This window comes from Musa acuminata, chromosome BXJ1-6 (genome assembly GCF_036884655.1).
Source record: "Musa acuminata AAA Group cultivar baxijiao chromosome BXJ1-6, Cavendish_Baxijiao_AAA, whole genome shotgun sequence".
NCBI classification, from domain to species: Eukaryota; Viridiplantae; Streptophyta; class Magnoliopsida; order Zingiberales; family Musaceae; genus Musa; species Musa acuminata.
Genome location: NC_088332.1, coordinates 45,507,261 through 45,534,563, shown reverse-complemented (window position 1 = coordinate 45,534,563; position 27,303 = coordinate 45,507,261). Strand labels below are relative to the sequence as shown.

Genomic DNA, 27,303 nt, shown 5'->3' with positions numbered 1-27,303 from the left:
AAAAAAATTATAAATAAATAATCATATCTTATTAGGATCGATAAGTATTTCAATAGTTCTAATTATATTTAAACTGTTCAAAAAATTAGAATTATTATTAAAATTAAGAATTTAAGTAGGAAAAAAAATTCATAGTGAATTTATTTTCAAGGATGTCTCGAGTCTTAAAAGGCATAAAGGAATATACTTTTAGTGTCCCGAGATTTCATTTATACATAGTTTATATAAGAGGATGTATAAGTGGTTGGTAACGTTTGAATTAATTTAAGAGATCAAGATATGAATAAGGATTATCAAATCACAAGGTCTTCTCTCTCTCGAGATAGCTAAAATGTTTGCAAAACCTTAGGGTTGGAGAAGGAGAGGAATTACGATTAGTAATGATACCAAATAAATTAAAAGAGGAAAGTGTATACGAAGGACACACCACAAACTCTAATGCGCTATCCACTTTAGATTACGATGCATACAAGTGGTAGCTTGGAATAGATTATACAGATAAGCTTGCAGTCAGTTCAACCAAATCAACCAGTGACGAACATCATTTAATACTCATAGTGGCAGCATATTCTGAGAACATCCATTGCCCACATTCATTTGTTTACCATTCTTAAACGAACATTACTCGAAGAACCAAGAGTCAAATCAGTATCATCCAGGGTCGTTCTACAAGAATAGGTGCATGAATCCTGTCGCTTGGGCATTCCAAATTTCCAATTCCTTATGATGTTCTTCATATTTGGATCTTTAAGTCTTCTGTTCTCTCTTTTCTCGATTGTTTCTCCCGCATCCTATTTCCATTAATTGATTTGATTTGTAGGTGTGAGGGCCTTATGCTCTTGTAATCCAAACAGATTCACGCCTTCTTATTCCGATGTAATTGGACATGATCAAGCTTCATCAAGTCTGATCGGTCTGTTCCCAATTTGCAGTGACTATAAAACCATCCAATCCTATAATTTCTTTCCCCATCGACAGCAGCAATCCTCTTAAGTTTGTCTTGACTCATAATATCAATAAAGAACAAAAAGAACCAAACACAGACTCATGAGTATTACTTCAATGGATAAGTTTGATATTTAACATAAATCTTCATATCTTAAGTTGTTAATTACAATATCATGATTGAAATCAAAACCCAAATATTGGTGGAGAAAAAGAATTAGGCGATGGTGAAATTAAGATGTAACAACGCATTACCAGGTGGAGTTTTCACAAGTCTCATAGCACCAGCCCTGATAACATGGCATGGCAATCATTGAAGGACTTGACCGAGTAAATAACATGGCATGGCAATCATAAGAGGGCTTGACCAAGTGGCTACGTACTCGTACCACACCATGCCTCCTCGAAAGGTCGTAAATGATTAAGCTTCTGAAACAATGGGGAGTGGTCCTCGTTCCTCCGCTCCTGCAATTTCCTATATATCGATCTGGGCTGGATTTATTAGTGCAAGTTCTCATGGATGACCCCTCGGCAAAGGACTACCTCCCCCTCCTGCAAGTTTAGCTGCAGCAGAAAAGCTTCCACTACTGATACAGACCATGTGACGCTAGTAACTTCTCCTGCCCTATACTTTGGACTCAGTACAAAGCTCCGTGGGGTTCTACAGTGGCAGTCCCACTGAGCTTTCTGCTGCCATGTTATGATTTGCCTGTCTTCTTCTTCCCTGCTCTCGACCGCGTTCAAACCGCCCATGATGTGTCAACGCGATTTGGCCGCTGCGGAGGGCAATGAATCACTCCTAGTAGGCGTGTTACTGCCCGAGTTCATATACGGAGAGGGGTGTGTTGTTGTTCATTATGGGTGGGCCATCAACTCACTCGATTGCAGCTGCAGTACTCTCTGAGCATGCAATTTTATCTCTGCAACTCTGCATGCACCTGGTTGTCTCCCCCCCCCCACCCCCCCCTCTTCCCTGTCCTTGATGGATGAACACACAGTTCTCTTTTCTCACGAGACCGTCACCTACAGGGTTTCTTGCTCATGGAATCAAATCCTACCAATGTCATTATACTAAAACAGGATCCTACCATGTAAGTAATGCGTGCATGCATTCGTAGTAGACGAAGAAAATGTCCTTTCCGTTCTTAGGGTTTCTGCCACGTCTATGGAAAGCTCTCCATCCCTTGCAGCAATCCCAAAATGAGTCGGAGACCATACGTTTCATGTAACCAAGGATGAGCCAAATGGAGCTAGCTATCTAAGAGTCTCTTTCGGTGGCGAAGAATACGAGACATCTCCTGCATGCTGCCGCCATGACATATATAAGCACTTGAGCTTTGCTTGGAGCCATACGAGGCATGTGGGAAGATCCTCAAAACTCGTGGTGATTGATTGCTTTGAACAAAACATCATTGATTGACGCAAATGTTTTTTGTAGATGTCATGAGCCATCCGATCCACCATCGGATGATGCATCAGAGCTTTTGAGATTAAGATGGTATCCTTTTACCGGTCTTCCATAAAAAGGAACAACAAAGAAAAGTTAGATTACCTTTGTAAAATGATATCAACGTACACATCATATTTCCCATCAATATAACTTTACCTGACACGACGAAGCTTTTAGCGACGTACATATCTTAAAGATAAATCAACATAGAGTCGAACAATACTTACAGCATAAAGATGCACATCCATCATATTTCCTAGCGATATAACTTTACCTGACACCGAATGTTTTGCTGCCGTCTCAACCGCTGATTAAGCTTTTGCCAACATACATATATCGAGGATATATATATAAAATAAGAGTAAGAAGAGATGGGTTGATAAGACGAGATCGTTAGAGACAAAAGTGACAGAGAGAAAAATAACCCCGACAAGAAAGGATTCGTCAACAAGGAAAAAAAAGGCATCAACTTCGAACAACTCGTGGACCTCCTCCTTGAAACACGGGGCACAAGCAACAGCAGGTACCTATATTTCCGGGTTCACCAATTACCACCGTATAATCTAATTCGACAGCGATCTGAATTACTGGTGCGATTGGGTTACTTATTTGGTATGTTCTTATAAATCGTTATAATGTCGTATCGATCATATTTTTCTGACTCAAATACCTACCTATTATACGATTAGCATATCAGCAAGATGATAGAACAATTCCTGTGTTTCTTGCATCTTCACGTGCAGCCAGTGAACAATTTCTTTCCTTTCTTGCATCTCTCATTCGGTTCTTTCCTGAAGCTAATGAATGATAAATGGCGAGATGACCACTTTCCCGGTGTAAAAAAAAAACATGGTAAAAATCTAATGTTCGGATTACATGCACCCTTATACGAGCAGAGACAAATCTAGAACTCTTCACTCGGTATAATGGTGATGTTTCTGACCAACTCAAAAAGGCAGATCCAATCATCCTTGCGTCAAATTAGAAAGCGAGATGGATATAGTAAAACTACATGAGGGAGAAAGAAGCTGAGTCGATCGATAATAAATGTAACAATAAAGTCATAAACCGTAATAATGGGAAAAAACAAAAGAGCATCGATGGAATGCGGGGGATGGTGATGATGGAGGGAGGTGGCCCCTTTTGGAAGCGCCATCATTACAGATCTTCTTTTGTCTTTGGGCCGACCGAACCATCATCATGCGGGGTGACATCTCAATGAGTTGGATTGGATTGGATTGAATTGAATTGAATTGAATTGAATTGAATTCCCACAATCGGATCACGTGATGCCACCCTTACTCCCCCACCTCCGCGTCCTCAACGTTGCTTTCTCCCCCGCCGGTCGCTCTCCTCGCTCACTTGCCTGTGTCGTCGTGGCACTGCGCATGGGCGCGGGGGTGTTTGCCTTCCCTCTTCTTGCTCACTATAAATAGTCCCTTCACACACGCAACACACCCCACGCAAACAAGGCCTTCCTTTCCAGTTAGCCTGTAGGTACTCGTCGCGACTCTTATATTTCTCCGTCTCTTTCAAGTCCAGCCACCTGAAAGGTGACCACTTGAGAAAAAGGAAGCTGTCTATGCGATTCTCATCTTGTTAGCTAATACTCATGCTTTCTAAAACCGAGGGATCGATCGATGTTCGTACTTGCTTTCTTTCATTAGGTTAGTGCGTTGGTCGACCAGGATAGCTTTCTCGGTTTCCTTTTCTGCGTTCCATGGTGGGGAAGCAGAGGAGATTTTTCTTCCGGAGAGAAGTGGTTTATGTCTAGACACGTAGGATCGTATCTATTCTTAGAGAATGAGAGTGCCTCGATTGAATCCTTTTTGTTGTTGTTGATAAGATCGCTCTGATCGTACTTGTCATTGCTGAAACATAAGTCTCTTCGTTGCCCTCAACTTGTGGTACAATAGGTTGGTAGATACGTTAAATTTCCTCTGATAAAGAATGCTCTCTCTCTTTCTCTCTCTCGAATGCAAATTTGCTTTCGAAGGGTTCAGTTTCCGATGTGCTGGCTTGATGGGTTTCGCGTCGAGCTTTGTCTTCCTCTTTTACATGCTGACATCTTCTTTTCAGCGCACACACAAAAAAAAAAAAAAGCGCAACGAATTGAACACTTGTCTCGAATCCCGCAGATCTACAAGTGATGGAGAGGCTCAACACCAAGCTGTTCTGGGAGAACTGTTACATAATGAAAGAGAACGAGAGGCTGAGGAAGAAGGCGCAGCTCCTGAACCAGGAGAACCAGGCACTCTTGTCCGAGCTGAAACAGAAGCTGGCCAAATCCAACGCCAACTCCAAGATCAATAACATCACAGACCTCAACGCGTGCCCGACTCCAAAAAAGACCCCCAACGCCAGCAAGCCTCGCACCACGTACTGAAGGCAGGCAGGCAGGCATTTTGGACGTTCCCGACGAATCATCTATGTAGCTGAATCAGTTCAGCCAACAGGCTGTTATGTATATTTTTCCTATCTAGCTTTCTAATGAATAAGAAATCTAGCTTATATATATATATATATATATATATATATATATATATATATATATATATATATATATATATATTTATATCATGCAATCTGAACCCATTGTGTAAGTGACGATGAAATCCCAATGTTTGTTGATCTTCCATCCCGCGCATGCATAATTGCAGTGCTTATAAGTCAAGCAGCAAGCAGCCAAATCGATCTGCGCCGGGGCTTCACACAGTCGTACGTTGCAGCCACGGCGTTGAATGAAAACCATGCACATATAGCACTCGGAGAAGCAAAAACAAGGGTTGGGGGTGTGGGGGCCCGACCAGTACAACCATGTCATCATTAGCGTTAAAACCACGAGGGCTCGTCCAGAGTACTAGTAATAATGTGACTTTGTGTGATTGGATTGGACACCACGGTGCCACACCAACTGTTGCCCATACAATACATGTAGGATCTCTTCTACTTCATTCATTCTATTAACTTCTCGATGCAATAAAAGAAGAACATATATTAATTTAATCTGTTCAAGTTTGATGTATACCAAAACATATATTAATTTAATCTAAAAATTTTAATTTTTTTAGATCTAATATATGTAATTTGACTCTCTTTTTTTTTAATTTTTAATCATGTGAAATTATCCTCTTATCATATTTTATCTCATATACATAAATATTTTTAAGCTTTTATTGACCGACCAAATGACAACTTTGGGCAGCTATGGGGGAGGGGGGGCGGCTAACGGTAGCTTGGGTTGCCGAAGGGGTCATGAGAGGAGAGGCAGTCAGTCGTCTCGGAGTTGATCCCGTCGATCTATTAATCAATGCATAAACAATTGGGGTGTTGATGTGACATTGGGACCCCTCAGATTTGATCGCCTGAGGCATTTTATGTGACCCCTTCGGGCTATTCGTCAATTCTTACCGAGGGAGTTGTCAACCCGATTGAAATTTGTACGGATTCATTGGCTTATTATGAGCTCCATGACCGATGAAAAAGGATATGAAATTTTACAGCATAGCACTTCCCCAAAGTCTCATTTTTTTATCCCAAAGGTGGATACATTTGGAAGCTTTTTAATCGATTCATCTTAAATCTCTTAGCTATCATCTTCTTTAATAATTCACTCCATCAAATCAACAACTTTTCGTTTCAAATCTAATCAAATTTTGAGGTATTCTGGTTGGTCGCTCATAGTGCTAACCTGTTAGATCAATTTTTAATTATCTAAAATGATATTTGATCCAGATCATTCTCCGAAGCTACTTTCAAGTTGAATTTCTCTTATATAGTCATTCAAATCTCGAGACACTTTTGACGATATCCCTCCGATACTTAAATAAGTAGATAAGTTAGATAAATCAAATAGAATTTTAATTTTTATGTATTAAGATATATCTGTGGGGTCCCTTTTATAGTAAGTGATCAACGTCATTACCTTTGAATAGTGCATCATTCGTGCGAACGTTGAGTGTCGATTTCGATCATAACTATCACTAGCTCACGTTGAATTTAGGATTACATAATTTTCTAACACGTGTAGAGCGATTAGCTGGCTAGAGAATATAGAACTATAAGAAGCTAATGTGTCCATCACGTGAGATTCGTTTGTTGTTAACGTGCCATCCCACAAGGTTCAAGATTTGTTTTTGTGATATTGAAGTATCGATTATACATACCCGACCTACCGATCACTTAATACCACGTTGTTTGCCACATAGTATCAATGTGTCAATCGTATGGTCTATGAATATTTACCGCATGAGTTGAATCATTGAACACATGACATTGATGTATCGACTACATGGAGTCAAGTTTTGATTAAGTATGACCAGCATATTAACTATATAGTCTTTTTTAGCCGTGATATATTATAAATGTGTCAATCATACTGTATTGACATATTAACCAAAAAATAAATAAAACCACCAACATGTCAGCCTAGCCACTTTTCCTATCGCAATCTCAAATTAATAGAATTACACGTTCCTATCAACTGTCTTTCATTTGTTTGTGGGAAGAAAGTATACTTTTAAAAGAAAGAAATCAGAGCGGGAGAAAAGAGAGCGAAAATAAGAAAAGAGGGAAGAAGATAGATAGGGTTATGCATTGTTACTTCGCCATGTTACATTTAGGAGATCGACAATTGATTAATCCTTACATCTAGACTAAGCTAAAATATGAATGAACTAAAATGCTTCTAAGTCCATATCTAAGTCAAGACTCTGACTTTTTAGCCTATTCATAGTTAAAATAGGAATTTCAAGTACTTTTTGTCCTTATGGTCAAAGAAAATTTTGATACGAATCTTACTTTCATTTAATTTAATACTCGATAGCCTAATATATACTAACAGGTTGTTTATTTAACAAATTAGACTCGTATTATAAGAGTTCTATGGTCTTCTAATCAATGAATTTTGTGGTGATCATTTTTCTTAATATTTATAATTGTGAACATTTTTTTGTTCTTTATTCAAAGGATTAAATTAGATAAATAATTATATTTGTATGTATGTATGTATGTATTGATAAGTCATCAAAGTCTTTTGACACTCTTGAAAGTTATTTTGAACTAAACTTTTGGTAAGTGAATCTCGTATACTATTAGATCAATATTTAAGGTATAATAAATAAATCAATATTGAAGTTATAAATATAATATTTATATCACTCCTCATTCAAGTAAAATTTGATTATCAAACATACGAGAAGACCCAATCAAGGTCCAATTTAGTGTTTGTTCCGTATAGAGGTATCAAGATTTGAGGATTCAATTGACAATCCTAAAAAAACTATATCGGGGGTATATTGAACAAAACTTATCCGATATTTAAGTCAGTAATAAATTGATATGAATCCAAAATGTAATAAAAGAATATGAGATTATGACTCACATGAATGAGCCACTATAGTGTGTAGTAAGGTGACCATTAAACCAAGATAATCACTAACTAATGTTGGGAATGCTTACATAGATTGCTCACATGTTATCGAGCGATGATATTGTCCGCCAAATCATTGATGTTGCAATTACGAGTTAACAGCTCATTCAGACATTACGATCACCGGTTATTGTCGCAACCGAATGGACTATAATGTAATACTTGTTGAGACCATGTTTTCATACTTGTGCAATTGGGAATCAATTAGATATATTAGCCTATGAATGTGATGTGTTATCAGAGTCTACACGTCATACTTCTTGAGCAGATCTTCTCTCTTCTCATCTTATCCCAATCCTTTTGTTTGTTTAATGTTTTCCTCTCGATTTCTTCTCCCTTCAAGATACCTTTCAGAGAAGAGAAAGAAGGCTGTCCGGAAGAAATCTTATCAATTTGTTATTAGAATAAATTTTTATATGGATTTGGTACCAAAGCTTGAGGTAGTATTATAGTTGATGAAATTTATGCTTAATTATTTAAATTTTATCTGTTTTTAGATTCTTGTGAAACAAGTAAAATTCAATATAGCTCAAACTCGGTACATCAAAAACTTATCCAGTTCGGATTATACCAATCAAATTCCAGCATAATATAAAATCAAGCTATGAGCCCTCACAGAGTTTCCAAATTTCAATTAAGATCATACCAAGTGCAGTGGTATGGTGATTGAGAGAGAGAGAGAGGGAGGGCATTCACCTACGACCATATATTTTCACTTACACAAATCATCTATCAATCTATCATCCTAAAAAGACTATTTTGTGGACATACACAAATCGATCCATCATTAATTTATTAACCTAAAATGACGGGTCAATCATAGAGAGAGGGAGGCAATTCTCCTACAACCATCTGTTTGGGAGGCAATTCTCCTACAACCATCTGTTTTGTTCACCTCCACAAATCTATCAATCATCAATACATCAACCCAAAGAGACCGGTCGATCAATAACGTTCACACTTTATTCTAAGAGTTGACAAATATTTTATGATTTCTAGAGCTAATGTGGACCAGAAATCCTAGTATGAAAGCACTTCTGGATCGACAGAATTCAATACTTGAGTACACATTACACCATGGCAGAATTGCACCGTAGAAGGTCAGTTTAATGATAGTATCCCTTTCTACCACAACCTCGTCAAAGTAGCCGGCGGACCTGTAAATCAAGCATCCGTCAAAGTAGGCTTCGACGCCATTTCCTTCAAATTGATTGATGGCGATCTCGACAGCCACCGTGAACATGCATGCGATAAGCCGATCTCTTTCTCACGCTATGAGAGACACAAAGGTTGAACGGTTCAATTCATCGGCTAAAGCAAGACGAGAGAGGCTCGTCGATGCCGTCATTGCGCGTGGGGCGCTTCTTCCTCTCGCAGATACGTCTACGCCACTGTGGACAGAGACATTGAGAAGACGGCCCGGGTGGTATCCAACTGTAGAACGACAAAGCTACGTGAGGGTGGGGTGTATCCAAGAGGGTTATCACCACGGCTTCTGATAGGATTAGAACGCTGACCGACCTCTTTATACACATGGAAATGTGCACGCGTTGTGCTTTACTCACATGATGGAATTTGAGAAAATTATGGATGACTCTCCATAATTTCCTCGTGGATTTTTAGTGCTGTTATTTTATATATATATATATATATATATATATATATATATATATATATATATAATCTATTTGTAGTCTGATCATGGTCTGCATTTTGGCATTTTGTTTGGGAAAGAGACTAACTACCAAATTGTTCACGTTTTTCGTTTGCTGATCTTCGTAGCACAGTCAATATTTGTGTTCTGAATTAACATAGTATTTTTTTTTTACCTTTGGGGACGAAAAAATGATTTGCACGTGTGTTCGCGGTTTTGGAGTCCTTATATATATCGAGTAGAGTGTGTCTAAGGAAGGTAAACTCTTACTACCGATGACAGACCCCAACGAACAATTCGTAGTGGTCATTAAAGAAGATGATGCTGCCGACCTTAGGAAATCCCTCCTCCAAACTCACAGTGACGACGGATTTCATTCGTCTAGAACAAGTGACACCAAACATGGCACTTCCTTCGCCAGGACTTGTCTCAATCTCAGCAATGCCATCTCAGGTTCTCTCTCTCTCTCTCTCTCTCTCTCTGTTCTCGGGTCTGTGCTCTCCCTCCTTTGTCTCGCGTATTATTAGTGCAAGTTCTAGTCCTAGCTTTAATCTTCTGCTAAGAATATAAGAAATTGGGGCCATTAATCCGTTGCTGTTTCATGTGCAGGAATTGGCGTGCTATCGTTGCCCTATGCACTCTCTCTCGGAGGGTGGCTAAGCTTAGCGATTTTTGTCCTTGTTTCGAGTATTTGTTACTACACAGGCCTTCTCATTCAACGATGTCTGGATGCTGATCCGTGCATCAAAACCTATCCCGATATCGGAGAGTATGCTTTCGGGCGCAAAGGCAAGCTTGTCATCTCTATCTTCATGTATCTTGAGCTCTACCTCGTCGCAGTTGGGTTCCTGATAATGGAAGGTGACAACCTAGACAAGTTGTTTCCCGGCGTTTGTTTGAAGTTCGCGTCGGTAAGCGTGCAGGGGAAGCAGCTCTTCATCTTGTTGTCTGCACTGGTGATTCTTCCTACCACATGGCCACGGAACTTGGGCATTCTCGCCTATGTCTCCGCAGGAGGAGTGTTGGCATCGGCAGTTCTGCTCGGTTCCTTGCTCTGGGCAGGCATCGCTGACACCGGGTTTCACGAGAAGGGCAGAATTCTGGACTTGAATGGATTACCCACTGCTATGGGCTTGTTCTTCATGTGCTTCACTTGCCACGCAGTATTTCCTACCATAAGTTCTTCGATGAGAGACAGCACTCGGTTTCCCAAGGTAAGTGCGGGAACTTCCAATTCTTTTCTTGCCTGCGCACTGGTTATCGTCGTGTTGAACCTTTCTTCTTGGCTCATCACAGGTGGTATCAATCTCGTTCGTCCTATGTACTATAAACTATGCTTTGATGGCAATTCTGGGATACCTTATGTACGGTGAGAAGCTGGAGTCCCAGGTGACACTCAATCTTCCTGCCGGGGAGCCCTACACGAGGATCGCAATCTATACGACACTGATAAATCCTATTACCAAGTTTGCGTTGGCAATGTCTCCAATCTCTGGGGCAATCGAACAACAGCTGGCACTTTGCCGAGGGAGAATGCCGGGGAAGATGCCTAGTCTCCTGATCCGAACTCTCTTACTCTGCGGCACGGTGGTCATAGCACTCGCCATTCCTTTCTTCGCGTACCTCATGGCTTTCGTTGGCTCCTTTCTGAGCGTGGTGGTCTCGGTGTTGTTCCCATGCTTATGCTACCTCAAGATTCATGGGGTCTCCCAAGTCCGGCGACTCGAGCTGGTAAATATTCTGGGAATCGTGGTTGTGGGATCTCTTGTTGCAGTAATTGGTACGTATTCGTCTCTGCGTGATATCATCTGCAACCGGTGAAGAACACTTGCGTTTTTGGAGGAAGAAGATGCGTTAATAAAATGTAAAGCAAAGAGAGCTATAGCTTTGCTAATCCTTAACGATTGTATGTCTTGCACAGGATCTGTCTGTATCTGTGACGATGCCCCATGATCACTCATCTACAATGATATGTAGCTTTGTTACAAACCAGTTGTTGTCGTCGAGCATACATGGGAGCTTCAATAGAATCCATAGAGATAAGAGTAGGGCATTTTCATGTTCAACTTCAGTCCATCTAATATCTGGCAGATATCCTCGAAATTGATACAAGATTCATCCCCTGAAATGAACCTACAGATCCGTCCACCCACTTCGATGCAGCTCTCCCCGGGCACCTTCTTCAAACCTTCTTCTCTCATCACCCTTCTCACCTTAGCTGCTTCCTCCCATGATCCCTCTTCCGAGTACAAGTTGGAAGCCATTACATAATTTCCACCTCGTTTGGGCTCCAACTCTAGTAATATCCTCTTCACATCCTTCCCGATACCTGTCACATCTTTAGCAACATGCAACTGACAAGCGCTAAGTAACGTCCTCCAGACAACTGCATCGGGTTCTGATGGCATACTTCGTATGAAGTGGTAAGCTTCATGCAGACATCCCTTGCGGCCGAGCACATCAACCATGGCACTATAGTGTGCCATCGTTGGATCAATCCGATGTTCTTCCACCATCTCATGGAAGAATCTGTAGCCTTCGTTGACCAGGCCGGCATGGCTGCAAGCACAGAGAACAGCGAGATATGTCACATAGTTTGGTTTGACCGAAGCATTCTCCATCTGATCGAAGAGCTCGATAGCTTGGCTTGCGTAACCATGCTGCGCGAGTCCCAGAATCATAGCGCTCCAAGTCCATACATTCTTCAACGCCATTCTCTCAAATACACGGCTGGCATATCTTACAGCTCCACATTTTGCATACATGTTTACTAGGGCGGTTCCGAGCTGAACATTGAGCACCAATTTGCTTCCGATGAGTTGTCCATGAAGCCATCTTCCAAAGCTCAGGCACCCAAGCTCAGCTGCTGCAGAGAGCAAGATTGCATACGTGGTCTGATCCGGCTCAAATCCACAACTCCTCATCTGACCAAAGATGTCGATCGATTCCTCCGGCAGCGCGTTGTCAGCGCAGACAGACAGGACGGTATTCCATGAGACCACCGTTCTAAGAGACATTCCATCAAACAGCCTCCGCACCTCATCCATCCGCCTGCAGGAGCCATACAGGTTCATCAGAGCGTTCTGCACGTAAACGACGGGATGCACGCCATTCTTTAGCGTATCTGCGTGGACTTGTCTTCCAAGTCGGAGACACATGATCTTGGCGCAGGCTTTGAGCACGAAGGGGAAGGTGAACTCGTTGGGTCTCAGCCCACGGCGTCGCATGTGGAGAAATACAAGTGTGGCTTCCCTCGGGAAGTCGCTCTGGCTGTACCCGCGGATGACATGGTTCCAGGAGGAGAGCATGGTGTTAGCGGCAGAGAGGAGAAGCGTGATGGCATAGGACAGGTCCCCGCGCGGAGAGAGGGCGCAGAAGCGAAGCATCTCGCTGGTGAGGAACTTGTCGCCGGCGAAGCCGGAGGAATGGAGGCGGGCGTGGATTTGGCGGAGCTCGTCCATGGAACCGCACGATTGGAGAAGCGAAAGGCATCGCTGCTTCATAGAAAGGAAGTTGGGTAAGAGTGACCGGATCGTCGCCGAGCATAACTTTTGTAGTCCACTTAACATCAAAATAGGCAGCGAATAGGACAAGACATTATTAGACTTGACACTCGCTCGAACAACTTGACAGCCATTAGCGTTCTACTCCGTCCATCATTAGTCGACAGCCATTAGGTTCACCCAGCGGCCTGAGCTCTCAATGTCAACGCACTTATGTGGCAACCAGTCGAAGACAATTTTATGTATACGCTTCTTCAGCTCAAAACAAGACAAACTTTATTGATACAATTCGATAATTTTAGTTCAAACTAAACCACCATGCGGTTTTTTGATTTTGTTAATTGTAAAATCATAAAAGAACAATTTCTATGACAGCCTTCTGCTCAACCAGGCCAAAAGCTAGCGAATCCAACAATATAATTTTTCTCAATTTCCACACCTTCTAAAACCACCAGCATGAATAAGATATTAAGCAGGATGTCAAGTGTTCAGCAAAGGTACACGCATAAGTAGTGATCACCAAATACCTTTGCTTCCGCTTGCTATACAAGAGCAGGCCAAGAAGGAAATAAAATAAATAGGACCAGATGAACAAAGTAGCTACACACTTCAAGATGCTTGTAGAAGCTCCCTGATATCGTATCCTTGAACCTGTATGCAGCAGAAAAAACGGGGCTTACAGGTAACTAGGAATGTCCTACCCCTTTCCACAGACTCGGTTTACTAGGAATGTGATACATTAACGCATGCAAGCATGGTTTTATACATTCATATTTTAATCATTTGGAGGACGTCAAAAGAGATCATACATAACACATGAAGATATGGTTTGCTATTTGCTAAAATAATTACAACGGAGATTGAGAAGATCTAGAAAGGAACGATCAAGTGTACCTGAAGAAAGGTGAGCAATAAAATCACCCCCGAGTTCCAGAGTGCATGTATGGTGATTGGTGTTAGAAGATTATGAGTTTGAGCATATGAAAATCCTAAAGCAGTCCCTGTTCAAATTCAATGAAACAAGAGTAAAAAACTCACATTTTCAAATAAAGAATTTTGAATAAAACTAATTAGTGCACACATGACTGATATGATATGTTATGTAGCTATCGGGCGCAAGAGAATTACACATTTTTTATAAAGATAATATAGAATCCTAAAACTAAAAAAGCTCAAAAAGCTTGTAAAAGCTACTCTTCTTCTGGTTTTTATAAGTTGGTGGGAACCCTCATGAAAGCAGATTGTATAATTAACCACAGTCATGCTTACATACTAGTAAATTGTCAACTGGAAAGCTTGGGAAACATTCACCACATTATTGTTTTTTGTGTAAGAAAAAACAGATATATTTACCATATTATTCATGTTCTCCAGTAGTATGTATAGAATCCGCATGCATTAAAATTTATATATTTTTTCTATTGCATTTGTTAAGAGTGCTGCAATATTTAGCTAGTTGAAAATTGACCCTGGCTTACAAAAGCATAGTTGAATAAAATTGTAATCAGATATGCAGACTTAAACAAAAACATTTATTAAAACTTTTAATAAACCCCCAAGACACTTTCTAACCGTTAGAGGAAACATCAAAGTTGAAGCTACACTCTGCTGCCTTATTTAATGAGGTGGACCACAGCTTACTGATCAAAAAGCTATTCCATAAAATGGTAATCAGAAAAGCGATGTAATCATGAACGTACATAGAACTTTTGATCAGCCACAAGGCAGTCTCTGACTGTTAAACATTAAAGTTAAAGCTACACATTGTTGCCTAATGTAATGAGGTGGACCTCAGCCGACTGATTAAAGAAACAAAGTAGTACCTAGGACAAACAGCTGTGGAAATTCTCCAGGAGTGAGATGAGCAATTGCGAATATGGCTGCACTTATAATCACAGAAATTGGTGTTGACAAGCTGCATAAACAATGGAAATTCAGGAACCATGAAGGCATAGATATGCTATTGCACACAAAAAACACAGTAATTACTAAATGAAGTTCAGGTATAGGGTATCAGCTACCAAGATCCCACGGAAAAATTTATATAGCTCTGATTCTAAACATCTGTGAAGTCACATACATAGGTTGCAATATTAGTATGTGCCCTGCACAAGATTTAACTTCTATTCTAACTTGGATATAAATAAGATAATAATGGAAGTGGGAAGTTTACCTTGTCTAGAAGAAATCTCACAAGATGAAAAGAACTCGGTGCAGTGAAGTATGAGTTTATGCTCTCGATACAATTAAACACAGTCTTTTCTTGTTTAAGGAATACCCATTTGGTTTTACTAAGCATACATGCGTGATTGGCCATGATATATTATATTTTCATATTACAACTAAATATATATTTATATATCAAAACACAAAACGTATTATCTTTACAAAAGATAATTAAGGTAAAATATCTTTTTATCTCAAAACATGTTTTGACATACACAGGAAGGTCTAGAGTCAACTATGATAAACGACCGTACCATCTACTAAAAACTCTGATATATGAAAAGGCGATGATGGTGAGCCAACAGCCAAGTGATTTACAATCAGCAAGGCTCAAGATCTAGCAATGAATCAGTGGTTTGCAACCACCTAAAGGGCGGTAGATGATGGCTCGCGGGTGGTGGCATGCATAGTATGTCCGCTTCTGCTCTCTACCCCTCTACTCAAGCTTCCCTTTTCCTTCTCCAATTTCACCCTCTCTCACTTCTCTTTCTTCCCAGCACTTCTCTCCTTTCTTCCCTTCCCTTCTTTAAGCATCTTAGCCTAAATCTGACATGATTGCAACCACACATCGTGAGGGATAAGGTTAGGTGTAATCAACATAGAATAGCCAAAATCACCGATCTAATCCAAAGTCACAATCCCAATATATTCAGTCAGCTCTTGTTCGATTTGAACCTTGACTATCAATTTTTTGAAAATTCCATATTTCTCTAATTGGAGATGGCTGATCGCTAATAGCCAATTCAGATCTCAGTGCTACTTTAAAAATGTGCTAGACATTCTTTCTACATCAACAGCTAAAAGACTCCAATATGTTAGGAATAATTTGTCAAACAGAAATAAATAATTCACACTAGAATGCCCCAAACAACAATTATAATTAGAATTGACAAATATATAGAAATATACTGTTGGCACATGGAATGTACTATTTAGTTAGAGACACCATGAGAAATCCACGGAAGATGGTCTCCTCAAGAACTGGGGCTAAAACACCAGTAATGCCCAGTAGACAAGCAGTGCTACAACAAAAAGTAATTTGATAAAATTAGCCATGGATCTTGCCACTTCATTATATTCTGTTTTCAGGATAGAGACAGAAAACAATACCTGATACCTGAAGAACCAATCAATGGCAACAATCGAATTAAAGCATCAGTCTGCACCAAATTATTCAATGAATTTAGAAACTTCCACAGCATAATACAATATTAAGTTATTTTTTTATAGTCTAGAAGTTACAGATTAAACTACTAATAAACAACTTAAGGTAGTAAATATATAATCTGGGGTGATATGTGGCTTAAATGAACTTTGAGAAATTAGGAAATATGAAATCTTTTATCAGCATTATCTATGACAGCATTTGGTAATTATGCTATGCAGGAATATTGAACTCAAGATGGAAAATTGTATCGATTATTATATTAATAGGTGTAGAACTCTTCGTGCCATCAGGTTTTGCTAAATTCGAACCTCTTGCATCATGACTGGCCAAGGTGGCAAGGTGAAAATGTCAGACATATATTCAAGATAACCTGATCCATGCATTTGACTCTTTTTCTACAAATGAAATGTACCCCTAAGATTACCAATATATTTCTTTGTTACTAACTGATTATTCTTTATCATAACAAATAGCAAAAAAAAAACCCATCAATTTTCCTTAATGGTTCAGCTAACTGACCAACCAGATCTGAGAGAGTTTGGTTTATAACAAAAGAACGCATTCCAATCAGAAAAACACAAGACAACCAGGAAGCATATTGAACAGTTGTAAGAACTTAAAGAAAATGATAATAGGTACTTGTACAGAAAAAATAAATTGTTTAACAACAAATGACCATAGGCAGGATCTAACCTCTCTTTGTGGATTTTCACCACTAAAGATGTTCAAGGCAAATCCTGTTAGTGCAATAGCAATTAATGCACCCAGGAGACCAACTCCTGCCCAAAGAAGCCAACCATCCCGTAGATCAAATGGTTCCTTCAAATCTAAGAGATTTCCATTGTAGTCATTAGACAACATCATTTTACATATCCTTCTTCTGTATTGTCAAATAATCAAAGAGCAGTGCTACATCTTAAATCACAACTTAGGTCACGGCCATCTCTTGTGATGCATGTCCTATATGAGTCATGACTTAAGTTGGGGCTTAAATCACAACAAAAACATTTCTGCTAATAAAAAAGTCTTCCACAAACACAAAGACAAGAAAAAGGAAAGATAACCAAAAAAGGTGAAAAATGATCAGAGAGAATGAAAAAGTTCTCTATCAACACATTGCAAATATTATTGTAGGTGGCATAAGTAGGAATATTTGTTTTTTTATTTTTCTTGAAAAAATTGCCTACATGCTTGCAATGCTAACATGATAACAATGGTTTAAAGATCCCATTAAATCCTTATAAAGGAGAAATTTTCTTTTTAGATGTCAAATAAATATGACAATAGCACAAAAAAGAAACGCACAAGAACTCACCATAGCGAAACACATCATCTGGAAGTGGCTGAAAGGTGTTGGTGATGCCATAGATCACTCCCAGCACAACTGCTGTTACAGAACTGCCCAAATAATTCATGCAAATGAGATAAACCATTCCTAAAACTGGGAAAGAAACCAAAGAAAACTTTAAAAAATCATGTAGCCACAGAAAATAAAAAATCACATATGATAGAAGGATCAAGGATATACAGTCATACAATTGGCCAGCAAAAAGTATTTCTGCTTTCTCATCTAAACTCAGTTCCCTGTCTTGGAAGCCTAGATACGGCAAAAGTGATGACTCCACCAACCCTGTAAGAACAAAACTGTCTGGAAAATTTTCAGTTTTATTCTGTTGTTAGATATGAACAAATAGAAGATGCTTTCAAGTAATGTTGCAAAGTAGAAGAAAATTGTTATCAAATCCTTGAGAAGTGACATTGATTGCTTCTGTTTCCTCCCAATCGTATGCAATACAGATGACAATCAATGAGAAACATGGTTAAAGAAAAGGTAAAGGCGACCAATTTTCTTGAAAAGGAAATCAAAACCTAACTCGTATGACAAGCTTGCCGTAAATAATTTGAGATCAAGCAACTTGTACTTGGAAGCAATGGTGAACACCACCAGAGAAACCATGGGAAAAACGCAATTATCATATTTCTTGATAACCAAACTTGGGTACATTTGCAAAATACCTTACTCCACATGCCATCATAGTAAGTGAAACAGTTTGCCAACTCCATGGCACATCCCATCGCCGAAGGACAGACCATTCCACCTCTGAATCCTATATAATATTTAGAGTAGTATGACGATTGTTCTGCTTCAAATTTATGAACATAGATATTTCAACGTAAAAATTTAATCAGGCACTTTTGGAAGTTGTGAAGGAGAAATTACAGAAAAGGGAACAAATTGTTCTCTAATTTGATGCCGCACCTTTTCAGATATTCTGGTCTTCAAATAACCTTTTGCTTTTTCTATACAGGAATCCTTAACCCTAGAAAAAGACGAAAATGATCGTATCACCCTAGATTTTAAAGAAGGGACAATACCTCGTCATCACCGGACGAGGCGGGTTTGAGCTTGTCATTGGCGTTATAAAAGCAGGCGGTGACGGAGTTGGTGATGGTATTGGAGAGACGCCTCCTCTTCTCGCCGCTCCGAAGCAACGGCAGCCATTTGGACTCGCGAAGGAGGGAGCCGCGAGTGGGAACGCCTACCGGTCTCCAGAGGAGCGGCCCAGGGCTTGTCGTAGCAACGTGCCTCAGGAACGCTGCCGAGGGTGGAGGTGGGCGGAGGAGGAGCGATGAAACCATAGAGAAAGGATAAGGGCGGAGGCGAGGTAGAGCAAAGAGAAAGGACGAGTAATTGGCTTGGCTACACCAAACGTATACGAAGTCGGAAGGATCGATCCGTATGATGTGTGGAACGGGAATGAATGGGTGACGTATTAATCTGTGTATTAGGAATTATTTTTTAAAAATATCTAATAATTTTAAAGGTCTTCGCCTTCGTTTATTTGGATATGGTCTAACTCTCGAAGATGATTTGGACATTGACTTGAGAGATATCGATCATAATTAAATCGATATCAAGATAACTAAATCAATTTAACTTGATTTAAATTTGTGTATATAAGAAGTCTTCTATAATGATTATTGACTGAGTTTTGAATACTTTCAATAATCGTCAAGAGCGCGTAGAAGCATGAGAATCAAAGTCGAATGAAATTTTTGATACGATATCTTCGATGCCTAAGTCGAAGCTATGAAATTTTTAGTAAATAGTAACTCACCTCAAATATTTTATATAATGATTTAATAGGAAAAATATTTCATAATATAAAAAAAATATATTCCCTTCGGTTTCTATTTTGGACACTACACAGAACAAGCATGAGAGGCAAAACACTCGTGATGGTAGAGTTCAAAGATCAACGACAAAGGACTACAATTATTCGCTAAGAAAGAGGATCGATTGCAATCGATATAGATCACAGTGTTCGGTTGAGTTTGGCGATCGAAAAGACGATCGCAGGATACATCTGGTGGCCGATTTTAGAGTTGGGAAGAACATCCATGCGAATGTGGTAGTCGATAAGAGGAGAAGGAGCGAAAGATTGTCGAGAGGAGCGAGAGTCTTGCTCACTTATCCGATACCATGATAGAATATATGTTTTTTTATGAAGTTTATCAAAAACTTGACATGCACTGCTTTCAAATCATGCTAGAAAAAAGAAAAAGAATTAGTTTATCTTGGTTGTAAGGATAATATTTGTAAGGGTAATTAGAGCTGAAAATTTTTTCTGAAGTTTTGTTTTGATCTGAGAGAGGATTTTGAGTATTCCAGGAACATGTGTGTTAAACAACACAATTCCTATTATCTTAAAGTCTATTTCTTTCCATATTTTTTTAATTAGAAACAAAGAGGTATTATAACCAAAAGCATTGCTTAAAGGATTTTAAAGCTTACTTCAAATAATATTCCTTTACTACATACAAATAGGTACTACAAGCAAAAACATCGCTTAAAAGGATTAGATATCCGAGTAGAGAGCAACATGGAAACGCAAGATCTTAGTTAGACACAAGGGAATAAAAAAAGAAAAAGTCATTTTAGATTATGCACATTCTTCCACTGCGACAAAGCTACATCATGCACCATTTGATAATACTACTCTAGCTTTCGATGTATGTCAGTTCATACTTTTTATGTCATCGAGCAAGCCAAGGCCATTATTTGTTCGAGATCATCTCAATACATCACATTCATGGCTCCTTTGACTTGTGACGATTGGCAGAAAATTTCTGAAGCTTTTTGGGTTCAAAGAAAATAGAATCATAAATGATAATAAAATCATCCTTCATCTTTTATACATGAAGAAAAATGGCAATAATACACTAATCCACCCACATCCCTCGAGACAAATTGAGATCACGATGAAACGACTAATCCACGTTCAAAAGCAAATAATAATCATATCATCAGAGTGAAAAATGTGTGATCTTACACCAAAAAACAAATTAAGAAAGGATGATTATATCATCGAATGTGATACTACCCGAATCAAATATAATAAAGCTATTTCTATTCGTATATCTAAACCAACCCAAACATACATAAAGCATTCACATAAAATTTCCCAATGAATTTTGGGTTTGTCCATTCTTGGATGACACCCATCCCTTTCTCCAATACTGTGGGCACTTGGTGGATAGAGTTCCTACGAATGGTGGGCATTACTTCCTCTTCACTGCAACTTGATCATGCAAAAACTGGGGGGCAGTAGGCTGGCTAAGGATTGCCAACGACAAAGAAGATGCATTTGGGTGGTGAAACTGTCAATCTGCAAAGATGAACAACATTTGGTGATTGGTAATGAAGGGAGCAATAGATAGGACGTTCTTCATCCATGATCAACCATAACAAATATATATATGGAAAAAGCATGGGTCTTGAAGATTAGAACAACCTAATTCTTAAGTTCCGCATTATAAAAAGAGATCGTAATATCCTTTTTTTATTTTTTATTCTTTTCTCGTGATTATTTATTAACTTCTTATCTTCTCTTACTCATGCGTGTCTCAATCATCTCTCCCTTATTCGTATAAATAGATTAAACTATGAGTTGAATCTATTTTCTTTTACTTGACTACCATATTATAAACAGATGGAATTTGGGTCAAATTGGATATCAAATCAACATACAAACTAAAACGTGTTAATTTGTAGACTAAACCTGATTTATGTTATATGACTCTCTTAATTCTTTTTTTTTATTATTAATATGTGACTATTCTTTTAGTCCTCTTTTGATTTTCTCGTTATGTATGAATATGTGGCATATGTGAGTGACTATTCTTTTAGTCAATCTTTTCGATTTCATTAGCATCAATTTCCTAACTTCCTAAGTTGTCCTATTTTAAACATTCAAGGAAAACTTACAATTGTTTTGTAGGGTTCTAAGACCATATCCAAATTTCTCCTCAAGTTCATCCGAGATCCATCAACTCTATCTCTATATCAGACTACGAAAGAGGCCTTTAGATGTGCTAATTAGTGGATCACTCAGTAGTTCTACTGTCGTTCTCTACGATGCTTTAAGCAAGTGCCCACTTTAGCTAGGATTCTCTTTCTTTTATGCCTGTTTTGATAGAAAAATATTCAGTGGGATACCAAATATTTTAGGAAATTGCTTCCTCAAGAAATGTAGTCTAGAAAGAGGACCAAATCATGATATTTCCTTGTTTTCCCTGTGGTTATATCATTATCTCTCTTATTTCCTACTTCTCTCTTCGATATGGTTGTGGTTTCTTTCAAAACCTACTCAAAGTCTCCTGAAACTACAGGAGACAGATTTATATCCATATCCAGGTAAATAGTCCTCCATACAACATATTATTCGTTCAAATTATTTTTGATGGAGGAAGCATAGTCATCCAAACAAGTTCAAAATCGTCTGGCCTCAGAAAGCAGCGACATCCACTGTTGCTATTTTGCTTTGCTTCAAAGTAAATAGACACGCTTGGACGAAAAAACAACTTAATCTGTATTTTGCATGCGACTATATATCTCTTCAAAATTATATTTTTACTGCAGAAGCACAGTGGTTCAGATAAATGATAGTGTTGCGGCCTCGGAAAGCAGCAACCTCCGCTGCGGTTGCTCTTTTGCTTTATCTCAAAGCGAAAAGCACAAAACGCCTGATGCGTGACAGTCCATCTTAATTCCATGCTGTCACCCCTTGGTTTTTCGTTAAAGCGAGGGAACTCGTGCTTTAGGAATCCTAACAGTTGAATGTGACGATGAGAAGCAATGTAAATAGATGCAAAAGGAACAGTGAAAGAGAGGAATATGTTCTTCGTAGGAAAAGGGAATGTGAATTAGGGAGCCATGAGGAACTAATGGATGATACACAGGCAAGCTTTAGTGATTGATGGGGGGGTTGAGTTGGGTTGAGTGGGGTAGGGGGGGGGGGGGCATAGCTGCAGCAGTAAGACGGCAATAAAAAAGCATAAAGAAAACTCACTCAGCACAAAAAACTAAGTACCAATACATATTGTTTTTGGGGGTGCATGGATAAGAGCGCTTCCTTGTTGTTGTAAGAGGGAATTCTAAAGCCAGTCTTTCGTTTGCTGGTGCCCTATTCCCCCCACACATCCCTCCTTTAGTGCTTGCTCAGTAAGGGAACCACCGGAAAGATACTTGGGTTCCCGAGGATTGTGTTCCAATCTCTTTATTCATACCTGACAGAACCTTCTAAAACAGCCTTGGATTTGCTTCGGTTGCAGCCATATATGATTGAAGTGAATCTGATTTCTCTAGGCGTTTTTGGGTCACTGAGCTTTATGCTTTTAGACCAAACCCCCGTATGTGATATATGGGAGGACTGTATCCACAGGAATAGAGCACATGAAGAGTAGGATCTGCCTTTTAATTCTAAACCGGAAGCGCCTCCTATCTCTGTGGCTGACGGGAGGACCAATGGATTCTTACACTCGTAGGCTCCTCCTTGCGGTGCTTCTATGCGTTGTGTTGTTGTCATCTTGGAAGCCAGAGCAGGTGTGCGGCCTGAGAAACGTAGGCCTCGTTCTCCGGCGGAACGAAGAGCAAACCGCGGTAGCAAAGAGCCAACGCTTCCTCGTCAGCGTTGATGCTGTCGACATTGACGCGAGCAAGAAACCTGCGGCCGGCCCGAAACCTGTCGATCCTTACAGCGCGAGCAAACGTCGAGTGCGAAGAGGGTCAGATCCCATTCACAACCGGTGCTGAAGCTTTGAGATTGAGAAGCCGCAGGGAAACAACCAAAGCTCGGGGGGAGAAACCCATCATGCAGAGGAACTACAAAGAGGCCATGAGGTTTTGCTAATTGTAACGCTTTGTTTCTTTGTTCCTCATTTGACAGTGTATCTCTCTTGTTCCATCACCCAATGGTTTTGCCACACAGCTCTACCTGTACATAACTGTTTAAGGGCATAACTGTACATAACGAGTTGGATGTTCAAATCAAATCCATCACGGTGGCTGGCTTGATCCAGCAGCAGCTATCGAGAAATCTTATACGAAAAATTCTAATTGAAAGCAATCTGGTCAACTTTGGGCAGTAGATAAGATCAAGATCGACATGTTCTACCAACATGACTTCATCATTGGCTCATTTTGTGACGGGCAGTAATCACATAGCCATCAAGCTCTAATTTATTGCCTAATCTGTAATCTAGTTAGAGAGGTGACTTGAAGCCACAACACATGATACAGCGTCGAGAGATAAAACTCAAATCTAATGCTATAAAAACAAATATTTATAGTCAACACAGATCTTTCTATAGAGATACGAAACTCACAGGAGGATGATAAGAGACTAATGCCAACGAGGCACCTTGGTGACAGAGTACCATAAATTGTAGGAACTCAATAGGTACCAAAGTTTTCCTTCTCATGAGAAACCCTGAAAAGATGAGGTAAAGCAATTGTTTTCTTCCCACTGGTTTTCCATTTCTGGAACTTGAATCCGGATTGCTTCGAAGGATATTGTTCTGTTTTGCAGAACGAGGGATGCTGCCAAACAAGAAAGAAGAGTGCATGATACAGAAGATGAAAGCATGATTTTAAATAACTCTCCAAAGGCTAATTAAAACTAATATAATATACAAAGATATAAGGTTTGACAGATTTAGAAAAAATGATCCACCTTTGATGTGACAAGCTGTTTCCTCGCAGAGCATTTCTTCTCATCAGAGCATGTACTTTTGCTTCATGGCTATTGGCAAGAAAAATAATTGAGCTTTATTAGAATTAATACAACATAAGGTTTGAATCCAGAAAACAAATCCCAAGTCACCTATTACAGTACTCCAATTTTGCCGCCTTCATCAGGTTACTTTTCACATTGGACAAGCTATTACTCGGTCCAATTCCTATAATCAGTCATCAAACATGTTAATTTGGAAAAACTACTATATATACATCATATGTTTTTTGTGATCTAGCAAAGTTGGTTACTGCAGCAACCAGCATTTAGTTCACTTTTTTCGGACATTCACAATCCTCAAAATAAAACACATCAAACACAGGAATAAAGAAGTTACCTCGCCGGTGGCCTCTCTTATTTTTTGAGGGTGGAATTTTAGAACAAATTTGGATTTTCCGACTTTGTTTCTCTTCAAAGAACAAAAAGTAACAATTACAAAACATCTACAAACATTTTCAAATGATGTAAAAATAATGTGTTAGCTTATTAATAATTTCAACCTTAATTGGTAGAATAATTTACCAACCTAGAACAATGTGAACAATTTGTTAATCTAGAATGACTTCATTAGTCCTTGCAAGCTAAATGACTTCTTCAAAATTTTGCAAGATAAACACCAGACTTATTGGCATCAGACAAAATGAGAGACATCACGATCCCAAACTTAGTCCAAAAATGTTAACAATAAACAACAGCTTGTTGATAAAAGGCTATTTCTCTCTTGATAATAAATATTAATAAGGCAGTCTTAATGATTATGATCTAGAATTCCATCTTAACTGCCATATATATGGTCTGCCCCAAGGCCAATGCTTCAATAAGCAGAGCAGGCCACTATTGGCCCTTTAAACACAATACTTAGATTAGACAACAAAACCAATACCACCAATTTTTAGGCAAAGCTCAATCTTGGTCACAAATGCATATCATGTGAGAGTTGGGTTCCAAATGTAAATACTACATTAAATTTTAACCACTAACAAATGATGGAACAACTTATGCTAATACATAGAAATGGATTTTTATAATTATGCCATAATTATCCTCAAATATAACATGTTTTGTTTGATAGCATTCAATCAAACCTACGACTTGTTGATCGGGTAATGCTCGAGCCCGACATGTGTCATGAAATTATAAAAAAAGTAGGAAAATTACATGTCTTGAGGACTCAAAATGTACAATCTGCTATTATGACACCATGTATTCCTGAGAATGCCTATAATTTGACAGTTCAAACAATCAACATTTTCCATAGGGAAAAAGTTCAGCTATAAAAACTCAAGCAAGAAGCCTTTACAGCATAATCACAAAATGAAACACTATGTGCTTCTGCACCTATCAGCCAAAAGTTGCAGACAGACATCTGATTTATTTGACTTAAATACTTGTATTGCCACAGTGAAAATGCACCTGTGATGAAAGCAGCATTCTGAAGCTAGATGCTATTCAACTTAAGCAATGTACCAGTTGGTGCAGTTCAAACATTACTCCATGCTACAGAACATATAATTAACAGGCACAAAATATAAAAGTGTATGATGACTCACTAGCTTGACTCTCTGCATAATTCTGTTTATGTTTCTTGGCCATTCTATTTTTAGCTTCTTCCCTTTCCTTTTGCTTTGCCTACAAGCAAGTCATGCAAATTCAACACGCCATATATATTTTGAAATATAAATTTATAGACAATAGACATGACATCCTAAGATTTCCTTTTACCAATCTCTGCAGAACTTCTATGCCAAGAATGTGGTTGGCATGGTTCTTGGCTAGTGATTCTATTTCTTCACCCAGAAAATTATAGATTGGCCAAAAAATCACTTATAATAAGAGCAGAAAATCCTAGCAAAATGATGCAGCACCTCATAGAGCAGTCTCCACTTAAATACTACTTTCTTCTGTTTCATCCTGTTGATCACAGTATTTGCACTCTCCACTCCAAATTGTTGCTCATAGAATCCTTTCCACGAGTCATCTGTCACTGGACTGAGGTCCCTTCCCTAAAATGCCATAGTAAAATCAATTATCAATGGTAGTGACTCAGAAAGCTTAGGATTAATACGAAGACCACGACCATGTAAGAATTTCAAAAGAGGACTGTAGCAACGCATGACTTTCTTTCGTTGAGTTCTCAATGTGGGTCAACTCATTAATGTTACAGTGAGGTAAGATGTCCTTCAATAGGTGTAACTCCATGTCTCCAACATCTTCGATGTACCTAAGGCTAGCGATCGCCGTGTCCATGCATAGCTCCACCAATGTGGGAACTTTCCTGCGGGATTCCATTCACCACTGCAGATCTTGATCTGCGGAACCGTTTAGATCCCGCAAATTGAATGTTCACGCTCTAGTTATCTCTGCATTTAGGGTAGATTCTTACTAAACTATAGCACACTATACAAAGCATAGATTCCATCCAAGAAACAAACACCACAAAAAAGATGACAAAGGAACGAATTCGATTGATTAAAGGTAAATTTTGTAGAACAGAAATATCACATTAAAAAAACAATCAATTCCCCCAAATCGAGTGACAGAAAGAGGGTTGAATGGATATCTAATTTTGGTTCCGTGCGATCCGAAGATAACCGAATCGAAAATGCCGAAGGAAAATTAGATCGTGAAAGAATCCATATCTCATCAAACCACACCTCGATCGTACGACCATACGGAGGAGAGACGAGCCGAGACGAGAAAGAAGAGGACTTTGTGGTTATAATTTATAATATTTCTAAATCTTTTCATATAAATCGCCGGAAAAAAGAGTCGTAAATGTAACAGACTACGGATTCACTGGGCCAGGCTGCACAATGTCACTGAGTCAGCCCAAAATAAGTCTTCTAGGGAT

General features: G+C 39.0%; 4 protein-coding genes across 4 annotated transcripts; 1 reads left to right on the top strand and 3 right to left on the bottom strand.

Moving 5' to 3' along the window:
- Positions 1–9,735: 9,735 nt before the first annotated feature.
- On the top strand, positions 9,736–11,472 carry LOC103990049 (amino acid transporter AVT1I). Its single transcript, XM_009409078.3, has 3 exons — positions 9,736–9,933; positions 10,090–10,694; positions 10,777–11,472. Exons 1-3 carry the CDS (start codon positions 9,756–9,758, stop codon positions 11,299–11,301), a joined length of 1,308 nt encoding a protein of 435 aa, XP_009407353.2. The 5' UTR covers positions 9,736–9,755; the 3' UTR covers positions 11,302–11,472.
- A 29-nt stretch (positions 11,473–11,501) lies between these two features.
- On the bottom strand, positions 11,502–12,941 carry LOC135677585 (pentatricopeptide repeat-containing protein At2g36730-like). Its single transcript, XM_065189946.1, has one exon. The coding sequence runs from the start codon at positions 12,939–12,941 to the stop codon at positions 11,502–11,504; it is 1,440 nt and encodes a 479-aa protein (XP_065046018.1).
- Positions 12,942–13,383: 442 nt separating this feature from the next.
- On the bottom strand, positions 13,384–19,092 carry LOC135677332 (uncharacterized). The gene is made up of 10 exons (XM_065189538.1): positions 18,754–19,092; positions 18,394–18,485; positions 17,914–18,021; positions 17,693–17,775; positions 17,071–17,204; positions 16,320–16,369; positions 16,139–16,231; positions 14,807–14,898; positions 13,878–13,984; positions 13,384–13,634 (listed from the first exon to the last, which is right to left on the bottom strand). The coding sequence occupies exons 1-10, from the start codon at positions 19,015–19,017 to the stop codon at positions 13,593–13,595; spliced, it is 1,065 nt and encodes a 354-aa protein (XP_065045610.1). The 5' UTR covers positions 19,018–19,092; the 3' UTR covers positions 13,384–13,592.
- A 4,877-nt stretch (positions 19,093–23,969) lies between these two features.
- LOC135586136 (uncharacterized) lies at positions 23,970–27,152 on the bottom strand. The gene is made up of 7 exons (XM_065190309.1): positions 27,107–27,152; positions 26,318–26,455; positions 26,003–26,081; positions 24,790–24,861; positions 24,543–24,618; positions 24,393–24,461; positions 23,970–24,259 (listed from the first exon to the last, which is right to left on the bottom strand). The coding sequence occupies exons 2-7, from the start codon at positions 26,360–26,362 to the stop codon at positions 24,025–24,027; spliced, it is 576 nt and encodes a 191-aa protein (XP_065046381.1). The 5' UTR covers positions 26,363–26,455; positions 27,107–27,152; the 3' UTR covers positions 23,970–24,024.
- Positions 27,153–27,303: the final 151 nt, after the last annotated feature.

Bases quoted from the DNA above. Each gene is read 5' to 3' on its own strand.
- LOC103990049 (XM_009409078.3), top strand. From the start codon at position 9,756: ATGACAGACCCCAACGAACAATTCGTAGTGGTCATTAAAGAAGATGAT. The intron at 9,934-10,089 runs GTTCTCTCTCTC...TTTCATGTGCAG, and splicing joins TCTCAGCAATGCCATCTCAG to GAATTGGCGTGCTATCGTTG. The intron at 10,695-10,776 runs GTAAGTGCGGGA...GGCTCATCACAG, and splicing joins ACAGCACTCGGTTTCCCAAG to GTGGTATCAATCTCGTTCGT.
- LOC135677585 (XM_065189946.1), bottom strand. From the start codon at position 12,941: ATGGACGAGCTCCGCCAAATCCACGCCCGCCTCCATTCCTCCGGCTTC.
- LOC135677332 (XM_065189538.1), bottom strand. From the start codon at position 19,017: ATGGTTTCATCGCTCCTCCTCCGCCCACCTCCACCCTCGGCAGCGTTC. The intron at 16,370-17,070 runs GTTAGATCCTGC...AATTTGGTGCAG, and splicing joins GTGAAAATCCACAAAGAGAG to ACTGATGCTTTAATTCGATT. The intron at 14,899-16,138 runs GTACATTCCATG...TTGTTTATGCAG, and splicing joins ATGGTGTCTCTAACTAAATA to CTTGTCAACACCAATTTCTG.
- LOC135586136 (XM_065190309.1), bottom strand. From the start codon at position 26,362: ATGAAACAGAAGAAAGTAGTATTTAAGTGGAGACTGCTCTATGAG. The intron at 24,619-24,789 runs GTAACTTCTTTA...GACTGATTATAG, and splicing joins TAAGAGAGGCCACCGGCGAG to GAATTGGACCGAGTAATAGC. The intron at 24,260-24,392 runs GTGGATCATTTT...CTTGTTTGGCAG, and splicing joins AACAGCTTGTCACATCAAAG to CATCCCTCGTTCTGCAAAAC.